General features: G+C 53.3%; 1 protein-coding gene across 1 annotated transcript; it reads left to right on the forward strand.

Moving 5' to 3' along the window:
• Positions 1 to 2801: 2801 nt before the first annotated feature.
• Positions 2802 to 5970, forward strand: RNF227 (ring finger protein 227). The gene is made up of 2 exons (XM_050933211.1): positions 2802 to 3367; positions 4920 to 5970. The coding sequence occupies exons 1-2, from the start codon at positions 2875 to 2877 to the stop codon at positions 4970 to 4972; spliced, it is 546 nt and encodes a 181-aa protein (XP_050789168.1). The 5' UTR covers positions 2802 to 2874; the 3' UTR covers positions 4973 to 5970.
• Positions 5971 to 16195: the final 10225 nt, after the last annotated feature.

A 16195-nucleotide genomic window follows, 5' to 3' on the forward strand; every position in this document is an offset into this window, starting at 1 on the left:
CCCAGAGAACCCAGGAGTCCAGGCTCCCATCCCTCCCCAGAGAACCCAGGAGTCCGGGCTCCCATCCCCCCCCGCAGAGAACCCAGGAGTCCGGGCTCCCACCCCCCCCCCAGAGAACCCAGGAGTCCGGGCTCCCATCCCCCCCCCCCAGAGAACCCAGGAGTCCGGGCTCCCATCCCCCCCCAGAGAACCCAGGAGTCCGGGCTCCCATCCCCCCCCAGAGAACCCAGGAGTCCGGGCTCACATCCCCCCTCAGAGAACCCAGGAGTCCGGGCTCCCATCCCCCCCCCCAGAGAACCCAGGAGTCCGGGCTCCCATCCCCCCCCAGAGAACCCAGGAGTCCGGGATCCCACCCCCCCACCCCCAGAGAACCCAGGAGTCCGGGCTCCCACCCCCCCCACCCCCAGAGAACCCAGGAGTCCGGGCTCCCATCCCCCCCCAGAGAACCCAGGAGTCCGGGCTCCCATCCCCCCCCAGAGAACCCAGGAGTCCGGGCTCACATCCCCCCTCAGAGAACCCAGGAGTCCGGGCTCCCATCCCCCCCCCCCAGAGAACCCAGGAGTCCGGGCTCCCATCCCCCCCCCCAGAGAACCCAGGAGTCCAGGCTCCCATCCCCACCCCAGAGAACCCAGGAGTCCGGGCTCCCATCCCCCCCCCAGAGAACCCAGGAGTCCGGGCTCCCATCCCCCCCGCAGAGAACCCAGGAGTCCGGGCTCCCATTCCACCGAGAACCCAGGAGTCCGAGTTCCCCTCCCCCAGAGAACCCAGGAGTCCGGGCTCCCCCCATCCCCAGAGAACCCAGTAGTCCGGGCTCCCCGCCCCGCAGAGAACCCAGGAGTCCGGGCTCCCCCCCCCCGCAGAGAACACAGGAGTCCGGGATTCCCCCCCAACGCAGAGAACCCAGGAGTTTGGGCTCCGCCCGCCCCGCAGAGAACCCAGGAGTCCAGGCTCCCATCCCCCCACCCCCAGAGAACCCAGGAGTCCAGGTTCCCATCCTCCCGCAGAGAACCCAAGAGTCTGGGCTCCCCCCACCCCCAGAGAACCCAGGAGTCCGGGCTCCCATCCCCCCCCCAGAGAACCCAGGAGTCCGGGCTCCCATCCCCCCACCCCCAGAGAACCCAGGAGTCCAGGTTCCCATCCTCCCGCAGAGAACCCAAGAGTCTGGGCTCCCCCCACCCCCAGAGAACCCAGGAGTCCGGGCTCCCATCCCCCCCCCCCAGAGAACCCAGGAGTCCGGGCTCCCACCCCCCAGAGAACCTAGGAGTCTGGGCTCCCATCCCCCCCCCGCAGAGAACCCAGGAGTCCGGGCTCCCCCCATCCCCAGAGAACCCAGTAGTCCGGGCTCCCCGCCCCGCAGAGAACCCAGGAGTCCGGGCTCCCCCCCCCCCCCCCGCAGAGAACACAGGAGTCCGGGATTCCCCCCCAACGCAGAGAACCCAGGAGTTTGGGCTCCGCCTGCCCCACAGAGAACCCAGGAGTCCGGGCTCCCATCCCCCCACCCCCAGAGAACCCAGGAGTCCAGGCTCCCATCCTCCCGCAGAGAACCCAGGAGTCCGGGCTCCCATCCCCCCCCGCAGAGAACCCAGGAGTCCGGGCTCCCATCCCCCCCCCCAGAGAACCCAGGAGTCCAGGCTCCCATCCCTCCCCAGAGAACCCAGGAGTCCGGGCTCCCATCCCCCCCCGCAGAGAACCCAGGAGTCCGGGCTCCCACCCCCCCCCCAGAGAACCCAGGAGTCCGGGCTCCCATCCCCCCCCCCCCAGAGAACCCAGGAGTCCGGGCTCCCACCCCCCCACCCCCAGAGAACCCAGGAGTCCGGGCTCCCATCCCCCCCCAGAGAACCCAGGAGTCCGGGCTCACATCCCCCCTCAGAGAACCCAGGAGTCCGGGCTCCCATCCCCCCCCCCAGAGAACCCAGGAGTCCGGGCTCCCATCCCCCCCCCCAGAGAACCCAGGAGTCCGGGATCCCACCCCCCCACCCCCAGAGAACCCAGGAGTCCGGGCTCCCACCCCCCCACCCCCAGAGAACCCAGGAGTCCGGGCTCCCATCCCCCCCCAGAGAACCCAGGAGTCCGGGCTCCCATCCCCCCCCAGAGAACCCAGGAGTCCGGGCTCACATCCCCCCTCAGAGAACCCAGGAGTCCGGGCTCCCCCCCCCAGAGAACCCAGGAGTCCGGGTCCCCTCCCCCCCCCCGGAGAACCCAGGAGTCCGGGCTCCCATCCCCCCCCAGAGAACCCAGGAGTCCGGGCTCCCATCCCTCCCCCGCAGAGAACCCAGGAGTCCGGGCTCCCATCCCCCCCCCCCCAGAGAACCCAGGAGTCCGGGCTCCCATCCCCCCCAGAGAACCCAGGAGTCCGGGCTCCCATCCCCCGCAGAGAACCCAGGAGTCCGGGCTCCCATCCCCCCCAGAGAACCCAGGAGTCCGGGCTCCCTTCCCCCCCCCCAGAGAACCCAGGAGTCCGGGCTCCCATCCCCCCCCGCAGAGAACCCAGGAGTCCGGGCTCCCATCCCCCCCCCCAGAGAACCCAGGAGTCCGGGCTCCCATCCCCCCCAGAGAACCCAGGAGTCCGGGCTCCCTTCCCCCCCCCCCAGAGAACCCAGGAGTCCGGGCTCCCATCCCCCCCCGCAGAGAACCCAGGAGTCCGGGCTCCCCCAGAGAACCCAGGAGTCCGGGGTTCCCCCGCGCGCGGTCCGGGAAGGGGCGGGGCTTGGCCGCGAGCGGGCCCCGCCCCCAGGCAGGGGGCGTGGCCAGGCCGGCTATATAACCGCCGCCTGCCCGCGCGGGGAAGCCGTTAGGCGAGAGAACGACTCCGAGAGCGCGCGCGCGGCCCCTTCCCCCTGTCGGGTACGGCGGCCGGCGGCGGACACGCCAGCCATGGACGCGAACGCGGAGGCGGGCGCCGCCGAGCTGGAGTGCGGCATCTGCTACCTGCCCTACGACCGCCAGGCGCGCGCCCCGCGCCGCCTCGGGCCCGCGCACGGCGCCTGGCGCCGCCCCGCCCCCTGCCGCCACACGCTCTGCACCGCCTGCCTCTGCCGCCTGGCGCGCGACCAGGGCTGGGCGGCGGTCACGTGCCCCTTCTGCCGCACCCCCACCTCGCTGCGCGTGCGCAGCAGGGGCGGGGAGGCGGAGACGAGGAGGCGGAGCAGCAGCAGCAGCAGCCGGCGCCGCTTGGCCCTGCCCCCCGTCGATCCCGAGCTCTGGAAGCGGATTGGCCGGCCGGAAGGGGAGGAGGAGGAGGAGGAGCCTGGCGATGACGTACCAGAGGAGGCGGGCCAATCGTGGCTGTGGCGGGCGCTGAAGAGGCTCCTGAGAGGAGGCGGCGGCGGGCGCCGCAGTAGCGCGCGGGAGCGGCAGCCAATCAGCCGTGAGTATCGCGCCTCGCGCGCTCTTTCAACTCCCCCGCCCGTCTTAACGGTTCGGGCGCGCGCTGCCTACCCGAGGGGCGGGGCCGCAGGTGCCTGAGGAGGGCGCAGAGCCTTAGCCGCCTACATCCGGGTCCTTCCCACTTTGGCCAAGGGCAGGCTCTGAGGGGAGGGAGCCTGACGTCACTTGGCCAATGGGGGCGAGGGGAGGTGTCACATCACCCCCCCCCTCAGCGCGCGCCCCAGCACCCTTAGGGGTCTGTGGGGGGGGGGGTGATGTGGGAGATGTCAAGTCACTCCCTCCCCCCCTCATCATGCCCACCATTGGGGGGGTGACGTCAGCTCACCCCCCCTCACCCCTAGGTGGGTGATGTCATTCTCCTCCTTGGTGATGTCATCTCGTATAGGGGTGACATCACCTCCTGTCCTTGGCCATGGGAAGAGTGGGGTCTAGTGGTTAGAGTGGGGGCGTGAGAGTGGGCTGGGAGCCAGGACTCCTGGGTTCTCTCCCTGGCTCTGGGAAGGGAGTGGGGGCTGGTGGTTAGAGTGGGGGCGTGAGAGTGGGCTGGGAGCCAGGACTCCTGGGTTCTCTCCCCGGCTCTGGGAGGGGAGTGGGGGCTGGTGGGTTAGAGCAGTGGGGGCTGGAAGCCAGGACTCCTGGGTTCTCTCCCTGGCTCTAGGAGGGGAGTGGGGGCTGGTGGTTAGAGCAGGGGGGGCTGGGAGCCAGGACTCCTGGGTTCTCCCTGGCTGTAGGAGGGGAGTGGGGGCTGGTGGTTAGAGCAGGGGGGGCTGGGAGCCAGGACTCCTGGGTTCTCTCCCTGGCTCTAGGAGGGGAGTGGGGGCTGGTGGTTAGAGCAGGGGGGGCTGGGAGCCAGGACTCCTGGGTTCTCTCCCTGGCTCTGGGAGGGGAGTGGGGCTGAGGGGTTAGAGCAGGGGGGCTGGGAGCCAGGACTCCTGGGTTCTCTCCCCGGCTCTGGGAGGGGAGTGGGGGCTGGTGGGTTAGATCAGGGGGAGCTGGGAGCCAGGACTCCTGGGTTCTCTCCCTGGCTCTGGGAGGGGAGTGGGGGCTCGTGGGTCAGAGCAGGGGGGGCTGGGAGCCAGGACTCCTGGGTTCTCTCTCCGGCATTGGGAGGGGAGTGGGGGCTGGTGGTTAGAGCGGGGGGGGGGGCTGGGAGCCAGGACTCCTGGGTTCTCTCACCAGCTCTGGGAGGGGAGTGGGGGCTGGTGGGTTGGTGGGAGGGGGGCTGGGAGCCAGGACTCCTGGGTTCCATCCCTAACTCTGGGAAGGAAGTGGGGTCTAGTGGGTTAGAGTGGGGGTGGGGGGCTTTCGGAGGCAAGTGGGGCAAGAGATTGGGCATCATCAGTACCCGTCCCTCCTTTCTACTCTGTTCCCCTCTCTAACGCGGGGACAGGAAATCCTCAAACAGCAGCATTTCGTTGGTAAATATTTGCCCGGCTGGGTTGCATGAGCCAAGAAGTTTGGTGGCTGACATTATCGCTTGTGTAGTTACGTCTTTCCCTGCACTCAGTGCTATGTAACTCCCTCTCCCGCAGGCTACAGTCCAGAGATGAAGGACCTCGCCCTCATGACCTGCTACATCATGTGAGGCTCCAAGGGCTAGTCCCAAGAGCTGGGGCTGGCTGATCGTCAAAAGGCTTTGAACACTCTTGGGAGAAACCAGCTCTTCCCCCTCTGCAGTGCTGGCTGCGCTTCCCCTCCGGGCAGGTAGTTACTGACAAACTGTCCAGTCTCATCAGACTCCATCAGCTCTATGGGACTCTACCATAGCACTGGAGCTAGTTCCTGGTTCTCATTAACCTGCGGACAGAGATTCACGAGGCACCCGAGATTGACGTGATCGCCTGCGGCCTTGACTCATCGCTGCTTATCTCCATTGAAGCAGGGAGACTTGACAGGGGCTGTCGGGTCGAATCCGCAGCAGTTGGCAGAGGTGTCCCTTCCAGGAGATCTGACCACCTGTCACCGTGAGGCCTGGTGGCTGATCAGTTTGGAAGCTGGCACCCCAATAGCTTGTCTGGTTCTGACATCTGCAGCCCCTGAAATGCCTGCGTGTCTGGCTCTTCCAGTCTCCAGCCAGCGATGCCACTGACCCACCTACCTACCTACCAGCAGATACTGTAAATATCTCTGGTGAAAAGTCCTGTACGGGGAAAACCTGAACCTCAAGTATTAACAGATTCAGACAGCAAGGTTAAGTCTGCGTGCTAACGAACTCGTTAAAAATACCTTCTCAAACCCGTGACCTCTTGGCAAATCCCAAAGAAAAGCCTATTGCTGTGGTGGTGGTGCCAAATTATCTGCCGACCCTTATCCTTTACCATTGCACAAGTTAGCAGCCCAATCTGCAGGCCGAATTCCTGTCTGGCCCCAGTTCCACAGTGCTGCATGTGACTATATTGCATGAGGCGAGGGTTTCAGACGAAGAGGCTGGCTTCTTGGTGCTCTCTGCTATTGTAGCATTTCTGTGAAATGAATTTCAATATGGAAGGGTTTGAAATAGCGAATGTCTGCATCTGTTGTCTTTAATATTTGACTATTGTAACATATATTTAATTTTAATAAATCCTGAGATGTCAATGCTCATTAGGTTGCCCGGATCTCCTTTCCAGCAGGGAGGTGGTGCCTGGGGGGCAGGGTCATCAGTAGACAACATTGCTGTTACATGGTAGGTCGGTCCATTAATCAGGACAGGGAGTCGGGACTTTCTATCCCTGGTGCTGGCTTAGGGGATGGTCTGTAGTGGTTAGAGCAGGAGGTGGTTCTCTTTTAAGCCCTGTTGCAGAGCCATAGTCCTGCCTTATCCTGAGTAGTGCATAACCTCAAATGTGAAGGGTACTCGCATTGATTTGTGGCATCTCTCTGCTGCTAGCCCCTGGCAAAACAACCTCCTAGGAGAGTCATCCTCGTTACTGTATGACCTGCTCCTACTTCTGTGTAGTTTTAAGACACAGTGTGCAGCTTTTGTCCCATCTGTAGACCCTACACTTTTATCTAGGTGGCACAGAAATGGTGTCTCAGCCGCCTCTGCGCTTTCTTTCCCATTCCTTGAGCCCCTCTGATTGTTCTCTGCACCTGTGTTCTGCCGAGGTGTCTCAATTTTATCCCCTACTCAGGACTTGGGAATTGGTCCTGCTTTGAGCAGGAGGTTGGACTAGATGACCTCCCGGGGTCCCTTCCAACCCTGGTATTCTATGACTTCAGGTTTTCATCTCCTACCACCGACAGCGCTTTAAAATGGGCCTTTTAAAGTCCACGTGGATTTGGCTGCACCATCACACGCCGGAACTACCTATCTCTGCTTGGCCTAGGGGAGAGGATATGACTAAGATTTTGGTGACTAACAACTCTCATTAAGCACCAGCTGTTTATCATGCAAAATTTAATAGATTCTAAGCTCTCTGTGATCCTCTAGTCTGATCTGCATAACACAGGCCAGAGAGCTTCCCTGAACTATCTCCTGTTTAAACTAGAGTAGAATCTCCTCTTAGAAAAACATCCACTCTTGATTTAATCTTGATCACCACGGGTCTCTGTTGGCTGGCCTCTCCTTCAGAAGAAAACTCGATCCGTGGCAACCTGGCGTACCCCACTTCAGGGCAGGGTTAAAGAGGATACTAATTAAAATTATCAGAACTAGAATTGTGCAAATAACTTTTTGTTTTCTGGCTGTTCTAAAAAATGGTGGAGGGGTTCATTTTGGGTAGAAACCAGAGTTTTTTGCAACTCTGGTGAACTGAACAGTGGAGGAAAAAAAGTCACATCACAGAAAAGGTTGAATTTAACCAAAATGTAAAACTTTGAGTTTTGTGATTTAGCAATTCAAACTTGAAGTACAGTTTGAAACAGAGTCATTTAGAATCTCAACCTTTCTTTTCTTTGGCCAAAAATTTCAGCTGAAAAATGTCACCCTGGTCTCGTAGTGACGGTTTGGTATCTACAGTCGCTAGCCATGCATAACCCCTGGCTAAGCTTGACTCCCTTCCTACCAGCATCTCCGTTGACTCATGCTTCCTCTGATCTTAACGTGATCTTTTGGCATGTGACTTTCAAATCACAAAGAGGGCATTGCCTCACTGCCTACACCCTCCCGGATGTGCTCTTCTCCTTTGTCACCTAGGATGTGACACTGAGCCTCGAGTAGTTTCTTGGTGGCAGTAAATAAGGGGAAAATGAGGGACGCTAGCCAGGCAGATTGGCACATGGCCAGTCCCTAGAGACTCCCATCTTGCTAATGGGCCTCTGTGTGACTCTTAATTGACTGTAGTTGCTTGCGCTTTGTGCCTGACAGGAAACCAATCTAGAGTAAAAATAAACAAGTGGGTGGACTTTTCTTTTTTTAAGACCGACCCAGTTTGGGGAGCTTGTGAAATGGATTTTTTCCATCTGTGCCTTTCCCAAAGGAGATGTAAGTGGGTTTAAGGCCACAAGGGTCTGTCAGATCATCTCATCTGCGGAGCATGGTCTGGTCAATTTCACCCAGATACTGCTACATTGAGCCTCATGATTTCAGTTAGACCAAAGGATGTCAGCCCTCAGGATGCTAAACTGGCAGAGAACTGGAGAGACCCAGATGCCAAGCCTGGGTCCCTCGCAATGGCAGGGAATTGACTAGGTGATCCATCCCCCGTGCTGTAGAGGAAGATTAATTCCCTGCCCCTTCCCCTCCACACACACATACAAAGTCCCTGCCTATTTGATCTGTGAGGAAATTCCTTCCCATCCCCAAATCTGTCAATTAATCAGACCTGCATGTGAGCAAGACACAGCATCCAGAGAGGATTCTCTGAACAAGCTCAGATCACTGTCCTGTCTCCTGCTGTGGTCAATTGTTGATGTTTCAGAGGGAGCAGGGGAGATTACAAACACACAGCAGGTGGGGGGAAAAAATCCATTCTTGGCCCTTGCTGGTGACCAGCTGAAGCCCTGAAATGTGAGGTTGGATTCATAGACTCCAAGCCCAATCGGGACCACAAAAACCATCCAAACAGCCCACAGAAGCTGGATTAAAACACATCTTTCACAAAACTCTCTCATCAAAAAGGCCCCAAACAAGGGAGAGTCCCTTGAAATGTCACCCTCTCTAGTATTTGCCTTCCAGCTCAAGGGAAGAAACCACTGCTTCTGTAGCTTCTCCTGGAGATTTTTCATGCCTGGATCTGCTTGCTTTGTAAGGTGACATCATAGAGAGGGGCCTCAGGCCAGTTGGCTGCATTTCACCCCCGTTCGTAACAGAGGAGGCTGTTTTCTGAACAAAGTATATTTCTGAACAAAGCTATATATTTACATGTTGGGAGGGACTATCCTTGAAAGCAATGACTGGGGGAAAAAAAATATGGAGTGTGAGATGGATAATCAGGTGAACCATGAGCTCCCAGTGCAACTCTGTGACTAAAAGGGCTAATGCAGTGCTTGGATGCGTAAACAGGATGCGTAAACCAAAAGCACTGCAGAGAAGTTATTTTACCTCTGTATTTTGAAGGATGTTGATAAATTGGAGAAGGCTCAGAGAAGAGCCATGAGAATGATCACAGGATTCGAAAACCTGCCTTAGAGTGAGAGATTCAAGGAGCTCAATCTAGATCAGTGGTCCCCAACCTTTTTGTCTGGCGGGTGCCAGACGAAGGACTGGGGCGGCGGTTGAGCATCCGCCGAAATGCTGCTGAATTTTGGCAGCATCTTGGCGGATGCTCGACCGCCGGCCAGGACTTGGCGGCACCATGTTGGGGACCCCTGATCTAGATAATTTAAGAAAGAGAAGGACCAGGGATGATTTGATCACAGTCTGTAAGTATGGACGTGGGGAACCAATATTTAATAATGGGTTTTTCAATCAAGTAGAGAAAGGTAGAACAACATGTTCCTATGGCTGGAAATTGAAGCTAGACAAATTCAGACGGGAAATAAGGCATACAATTTTAACAGAGCAGTTAACCATAGGAGCAACTTACCAGGGGCTGTGATGGATTTTCTCACTGACCATTTTTTAAATGAAGATTCAGTGTGTTCTAGCTTCCACTGAAATCCCTGGTGAGTTAGGAGCTTAAATATCTTTGAAGAGCTAAGCCTACATTTCACTGACTTTCAATGAGACTTAGAGTCCTGAAAAGTCGCTTCTAAGATGTTCAAAAGTGCCTCGTGCTCAGAAGGTTGGCCAGCTGTCCCTGGTTGAGAGAGAGGTGTCAGAAGGGATGGGAGTTGAGCAGAAAACAGCCTCAGCGAAGCTATTAAAATCCACCCGTGCGGCGCTGTGTGACAGGCATAAAAGAGGTACGTGCATAAAAGAGCAGTGTAACTAGGTCAGATGTGGTTGGATTTCAGCTCTCCGAGGCTAAGCAGAGGGAAAGGGAGCTGTGTGCCGTCCGCATTAATTCTCTCTCTTGGGTCCCTTGTCGTTCTAACATGGATGCATAGATTATAACACTGAATGGGAAGCCCCCAGCCCAGTTCCTGGGCTATTTTTATTTTGTTTTTAGATTTCGAATCTGAAAGATGCCTTTCTGGCATGCTGATACACCCTAGCATAATTAATCATGTAATGAAATAAAATCTGAGCAGTGTTAAAATCATTGCTTCTCAGGGTCTCGGACAGCCAGCTACCTATCCCTTCATCTAGGAAGCCGTCTCTAGAGATCCTGCCTAACAAAGGTCTTTTGCAGCATGCCTGGATAGTAGCATTATTTGAGCTATTCCAGATCATCTTGGGCAGCCTCCGAACCATGAGTAAATAAGCGCAAGCAGATAGAAACGCTGTTCGTTAAAGAGCGTGAAGGATGTTTCAAAGGGAGAGAAATGACATATTTAACAAACTTCTCTCAGCTGCCTAGTGTCTAAGAATAGCCAGCTGTGCCTGCTCCTACCCCTTTCATCAGGGGCCCCGGCAGGGTGGCATGTAGTTGGGCCTGCAGCCCAGGACCAGAAGTGGAAGGTATCTTTATATCCTCTTTCCATCAACACAGCTACTTCCCAAATTTTCACGTCTAAAGGTAGACTCTCAAATCCATATTTAGGCCTTGTAAGCAGAAGTCTATGGAAGCCACCGGCCTCTGAACACCAGGCCGGTTGTCTATGGGGCTAGTTGTGCACCTGAGTGCCTGGTTTGGGGCACCCAAAATGTTAACCTTTTGCCTCGGTTTCAGATTTCCCCATCTGTAATATGGGGGTACCTGGAGCAGTGATGCAGGTTCATTAGGAAAGCCTAGGCTATACCATACTGGATCTAGACCAACATGTTGTCTCAGGTTCTTGTGAGGAAGGTGGAAGAACCCCTCTGTAGACAGAAGTGAGATAATCTGTCCCTCACATCCTCTTCTGATCCCTTTAGGAAGAGATTGGTTTAAACCTGGCAGCATAAGGAGTATGATCTCTTACAACAGTGAATGCTAATCAACTTTGGAACTCTGGATATTCTTATTGACATGAATGTCCAATCCTTTCTTGAATCGTGTTGTGTTAGTACCTGAGACAAAGTTTTCAGGGAGTTTAGTGCTAAAGTTCTAAGGGGGTGGGAGCTGCCCTGAGCATACTCGATGCAGCAATGCTGCCTGAGTCTGCAGAGAGCCTGAGCCAATTGCTCTGAAATGAGAAACATTCCCATTCACATCAATTACCCCCAGAGTTTGGGGATACTTACAAAATGACAACACTCTGGGTTTTTTTTCCCATGGTTTCCAGGCAAAACCATGAGAGCCAGTGCAAAATGTTTCCACATGACGTTTCTTCACTGGAAAATGTCAAAACCAAACTTTTGTGGGAAATGCTCAGTTTGGGACAAATTTCTTGATGTGAAACATTTTTAAAAAATTCTGAATGTTTCAAAACCAAAAATTGTGTTTTCCACTTTGAAATGTTGGTTTTTTATTTTGAAATGTTTAACTAATTAGAAGACAAAAAATTTAAAACCCTAGTATGGTTGAAACTGACATGAAACATTTGAAAATGACACAAAATGTTTTGATTGACCTGAACTAATTTTTTTTGTGGGAGGGAGGGGGGATTTTCAGTTGGTGAAAACATTAACATTTGGGGGGGGGTGTTTGTTTTTTTGGTTTTTTGTTTGTTTTTTTCCCCCTCCTGATTTGGGACTGGAAAGTTTTCCAAACTCTCCCAAATGTTCACAGGACCAAAACACCATTTCCTACCAAGCTCTTAAACTACATGTAACTTGATAACTTTGGCTGAGTTTCCTCAAAACTCAGTGAATCTCATAGCTCAAAGGAGTTTGTTTTTTAGCTTAACAGCCATATTTCTCAAGCACGATGATTTCCTAGTAGCATATCCTCTGAAGCATCTGTCAATAGCCACTGTCAGAAGACAGGATACTGGGCTATGTGGACCATTGATCTGACTCCGTATTGCCGTTCTTATATATGTGTGTATTTTTTGGAAGGCACACGCATTTCTATTTTGAATCTTATTTAGCTGTCCACATAAGCACCCCAAACATTTGCTAAACATTTTAATTTCGTGCAATAGAACGGTTCCCTTCGCTCTTTAGAGCTTACTTCGTTAGACATATTTGAAGACTAGCTTGCTCAGAATTGTATAATAAAATTGGTGTTAGCGGTGGATCGGGCGAAATCGACGGTTTAGTGGAGTTGGGCATGTGTCTAAACATCAGATGTATCTATATTGGTAAACACACAGGAATATTTTAGAGGATCTTGGCGCTTATCTCATTCTATTTCAAAGTACTGCGCAACAGAATCAAATCAGTATGTTTCTTCACTCAGTTCATCTCTGCCACCTAGCGGGTAAGTGAACATGTTAATCTTTGAGAAGATTTATTTGTGAGTGGTTTTTTTATTTGCTTTATTATTTTTTTTATTTTGTACATCCTAAGCCAGATCATCCAGTCTGACCTCCTATAACAGGCATAAAGCTGCCCTGAACTGGTTCCTGGCTGAACTAGAGCAGATCTTTCAGGAAAACATCTAATCTTGATTGAAGAATCGCCGAGGATGGCGAATCAATCACAGTCCTTCCAATGGTTAATTCCCCTGGCTGTTAAAATTTTACACCTTATTTCCAGTCTGAATTTGTCTCCTTCCAACTTCCAGCCATCGGATCTTGTTAGACCTTTGTCTGCTAGATTAAAGTACCTTCTGTTACCAAATATATTTCTGCGTGTAGGTACTTGTAGCCTGGGATTAAGTCACCCCTTAACCTTCGATTTGTTCCGGGAGTCTCTCACAATAGGGCATGTTTTCCAGTCCCTTAATCATTGTCATGGCTCGTCCTTGACCCGTCTCCAATTCATTCGTATCCTTCTTCAACCGTGGGTACCAGAACTTGAGGGAGGGATAGCTCAGTGGTTTGAGCATTGGCTTGCTAAACCTAGGATTGAGAGTTCAATCCTAGAGGGAGCCATTTAGGGAACTGGGGTAAAAATCTGTCTGGGGATTGGTCCTGCTTTGAGCAGGTGGTTGGACTAGATACCTCCTGAGGTCCCTTCCAACCTAACCTTCTATGATTCCAGCATTGGTGCCAAATACAGAGGTAATAGAACCTGTTCACTCCTACTCAAATTGCCTCTGCTTACGTATCCAAGAATCTCCTTAAGCCCTTTTGGCCACAGTGTCACACTGGGACCTTCATGATAATCAGTGTTATCTTGGCCAGGGGGCCCCACTTTAGTTAAGGTTGAGATGAGCTTCCTTTTAACAGCAGATTTTTCTGTGTGCCCTAAAATCCACACCGGCTAGCTTGGATTATCTTGAAAATTATTGTACCTCAGGGGGACACATGGTAGGTCTAGTAATCCTAGAGGTCATTCGAGCAAAGAGTTCCTGCAATACAGCTCCCTGCCCCCTCCACTAAAAATCACAGACATCAAAATGTTGCAGTTCTGTTTTGAAAACACCTGGGTTCAGACCATGGTTCTGATCTTAGCTACTGTCTGGTACCCACTCTTCCCCCTTTCAGGAAGCAAGGTTTACTTTAAAGAGTTACTCGGGGATGAAATTTGTAAGTGCAACAAGGTTGGATAATAAGAATCCCTAGTTCTTGTCTGGCTCTTTTCGTCAGCAGATCTCAAAGCCCTTTACCAAGGAGGTCGCTATCATTGGCCCAGATTCTCCAAGGCTCTTTGTTCCTACTCTACTGAAATCAACTTCCTTCCCCTGGAGGTACTGACTAGGCGTGACTTGATCCCAGTGTAACCCTTCTCTTTTTGAAGCGAACCAGATCAAGTTCTAGTTCTTGAATCATTCTCGTGGCTCTTCTTTGATCCCTCTGGAACTCACCAACATCCTTCTTCAATTCTGGGTACCGGAACTGGACACAGGATTTCAGAAGCAGTCGCACCAATGCCAAATCCGGAGGGAAAATCTCCTCTCTGCTCCCACTTGAGTCCCCTGTTCGTATGTTCCAGGATCGCATTAGCTCTTTTCACAGCATTGCCCTGGGAGCTCACTTCAGCTGATGATCCACCACACAACCCCCAAATCTTTTTTGTCCTGTGTCAAACTTCGTCCAGCCTCTGTGGTTGCACCCTGTTTTGTTGTGCTAGCCCCCGACACACACACACTTTTTCCCCAACTCTGTTGGGGTGGTCTAGGTTGGGTATTAGGAAACACTATTTCAGTAGGAGGGTAGTGAAGCACTGGAAAGGGTTCCCTAGGGAGGTGGTGGAATCACCATCCTTAGAGGTTTTTAAGGCCCAGCTTCACAAAGCCCTGGCTGGGAAGATTTAGTTGGGCGTTGGTCCTGCTTTGAGGAGGGGGTTGGACTAGATACCTCCTGAGGTCCCTTCCAATCCTAGTCTTCTATAATTCTATGACTGGGCCCTGCAGCTCGTTTGTCCCCATGGCTCCCCAGCAGAGACTTCGTCCTTTAGGGATTTGCAGAGATTCAGGGCCGACTTCCAAAAGAAGCTGGCATTTTTAGTCACCTGAAATCCAGGATCTAATATCTTTGGTTAGTCTTCACTCAGAGTCCTTGTCGATGGGATCCCCTGCCTGCAGCCCTCTGGGTTTCATCTCTTGCCTTTTTGCTTCATCGACCGTTCTGGACACTTCATTTGTACCAACTCAGGCCTGCCTTCTGGGACTCTGACCCCATTCCCCCACCCCAAGGAAGAAACTAACCTCTTCGCACCCAGTGGCTAGCAGTACCAAGTAGATAGGGGAAACTGAGGCACATATCTTGCTCATGAAAATGCTACTACTCCTTCTCCCTGGTATAGGGACAATATGTTCAGGGAGAAGCAGAGAAGTTAGAGAGAAAAAAACCAAGATAAAATTCTGGAGACGATGGAGAACCTTTACACACAAGAACCAAAAACAGAGAGAGACAAAACAGGCTGCTCCCCCCCCCCCACCCAAAAAAAAAGAGAAAATTCACTTCACTTTTCTAGGCTGGCTGGCTGTAAACTGACTGCTACTAGACCTAAAGTGTATGCTTCCCTACAGACCCCACCAGCCAGCCTGCAGGACCAGGAAAATGGCTGAGAATTTGAAATGACACAACTTAGATAATTTTTTCACATCTCAGCTCCATTGAGAGCCGAGAAGCGATACACTACAGTTTTCAATACACCATTTCATAGAGATTCTCAGCTGCTCTTCCAAGTCGCCCAAACCTTTTTCTTCCAAGAATATATTTTTCCCATTGATGGTGATTCCCACGAAGAATTCTTAGCTTTTGCATTCTGAGACTCCTCCGCCGGCCTTCCAAGAAATGCTTAGCTGGTCTGTTCTGTTCATAAACATAGCAGAGACACAAAGTGGGTGAGGAAATATCTTTTATTGGACAAACAGGCTTCCCACATAGTCTGCACCTAGAGCTATCGGCTAGTCTGAGCTTTGGGTCATGTCCGCGGGAGGAAGCTGACTAACATAGCTATGCTGAGATAATTCTCCATGTAGACATTCTTATCTGAATTCTTCCTGTACCATTGGACCTCGCTTCGGACGTCGCCAGCCCTGTCTATCCTGCGACTCTCTTTGCGCATCCTCGCTGTCATTAAGTCCCAGGCGTTTTCTCTACTGCTTGATGGAGGCAGTCTTTGTCGGTCCCTTTGGTGTCTTCCTCCGGCTGAAACATTGGGGCTGATTCCTCATGTGTTCACATCCCTGCATCATTCAGAAGTACTCCACTGGAGTCCATGGGTCCCGTTCCCCTCTCACTCCAGTGTCGATCGGGAGTAATTCCACTGGCATCAATCGGGGCCCATTCCCCTCTCACGTGGGTGTCAAGCAGTGGAGTTACTCCTGGAGGACATGGGGCTGATTCTGATCTCTGGAGGGTTTACACCCAGATTAACACACCAGGAGCCTGCTCCTTTCTTAGGTTCATCCCAGATCTCCTTCTTCCAACACTTCCAAGGTCTAGAAAACCTTCGTCCATCTGAAGGTATTGACCGTGATTTCAGCTGCTTAAGCTTCTGATGTCTGAAGTCCTGAACACCACACCAAGTAGCTTAAAGCACACGGAGAGCCCTCAGTCCATGCAATATTACCGCTGTTTAAGATAGGTAAGCTCTAGCACGTCAACTCTTATACACTGTTCTGAACGCAGCCTCCTCGCCCATGACCTAGGAGGGAGCTCAGATTCTAAGGCCAGTGGTAATAGGCATCTGATTTCCATTGGTTTTAGGACGTTTGCAGTGCTGTTGTAGCCATGTTGGTCCCAGGATAAGAGAGAGACAAGGCGGGGGAGATAATGTCATTTATGTGGGTGCAAGAGACAAGCTTTCGAGCTTCACAGAGCTCAGGGAAAGGCAGCTGAAGGAGACGCAGCAGCCGCAGCTCTGCCCCCAGACTGTGACAAAGGAACACAAACAGAGGAAGGAAGCGAGATCATTCCACAG

This window comes from Gopherus flavomarginatus, chromosome 23, assembly GCF_025201925.1.
Source record: "Gopherus flavomarginatus isolate rGopFla2 chromosome 23, rGopFla2.mat.asm, whole genome shotgun sequence".
Classification (NCBI taxonomy): Eukaryota; Metazoa; Chordata; order Testudines; family Testudinidae; genus Gopherus; species Gopherus flavomarginatus.

Excerpts from the sequence above, each read along its gene's own strand:
- RNF227 (XM_050933211.1), top strand. The coding sequence starts at position 2,875 with ATGGACGCGAACGCGGAGGCGGGCGCCGCCGAGCTGGAGTGCGGCATC. Across the intron at positions 3,368-4,919 it reads GGAGCGGCAGCCAATCAGCC|GCTACAGTCCAGAGATGAAG; the intron begins GTGAGTATCGCG and ends CCTCTCCCGCAG.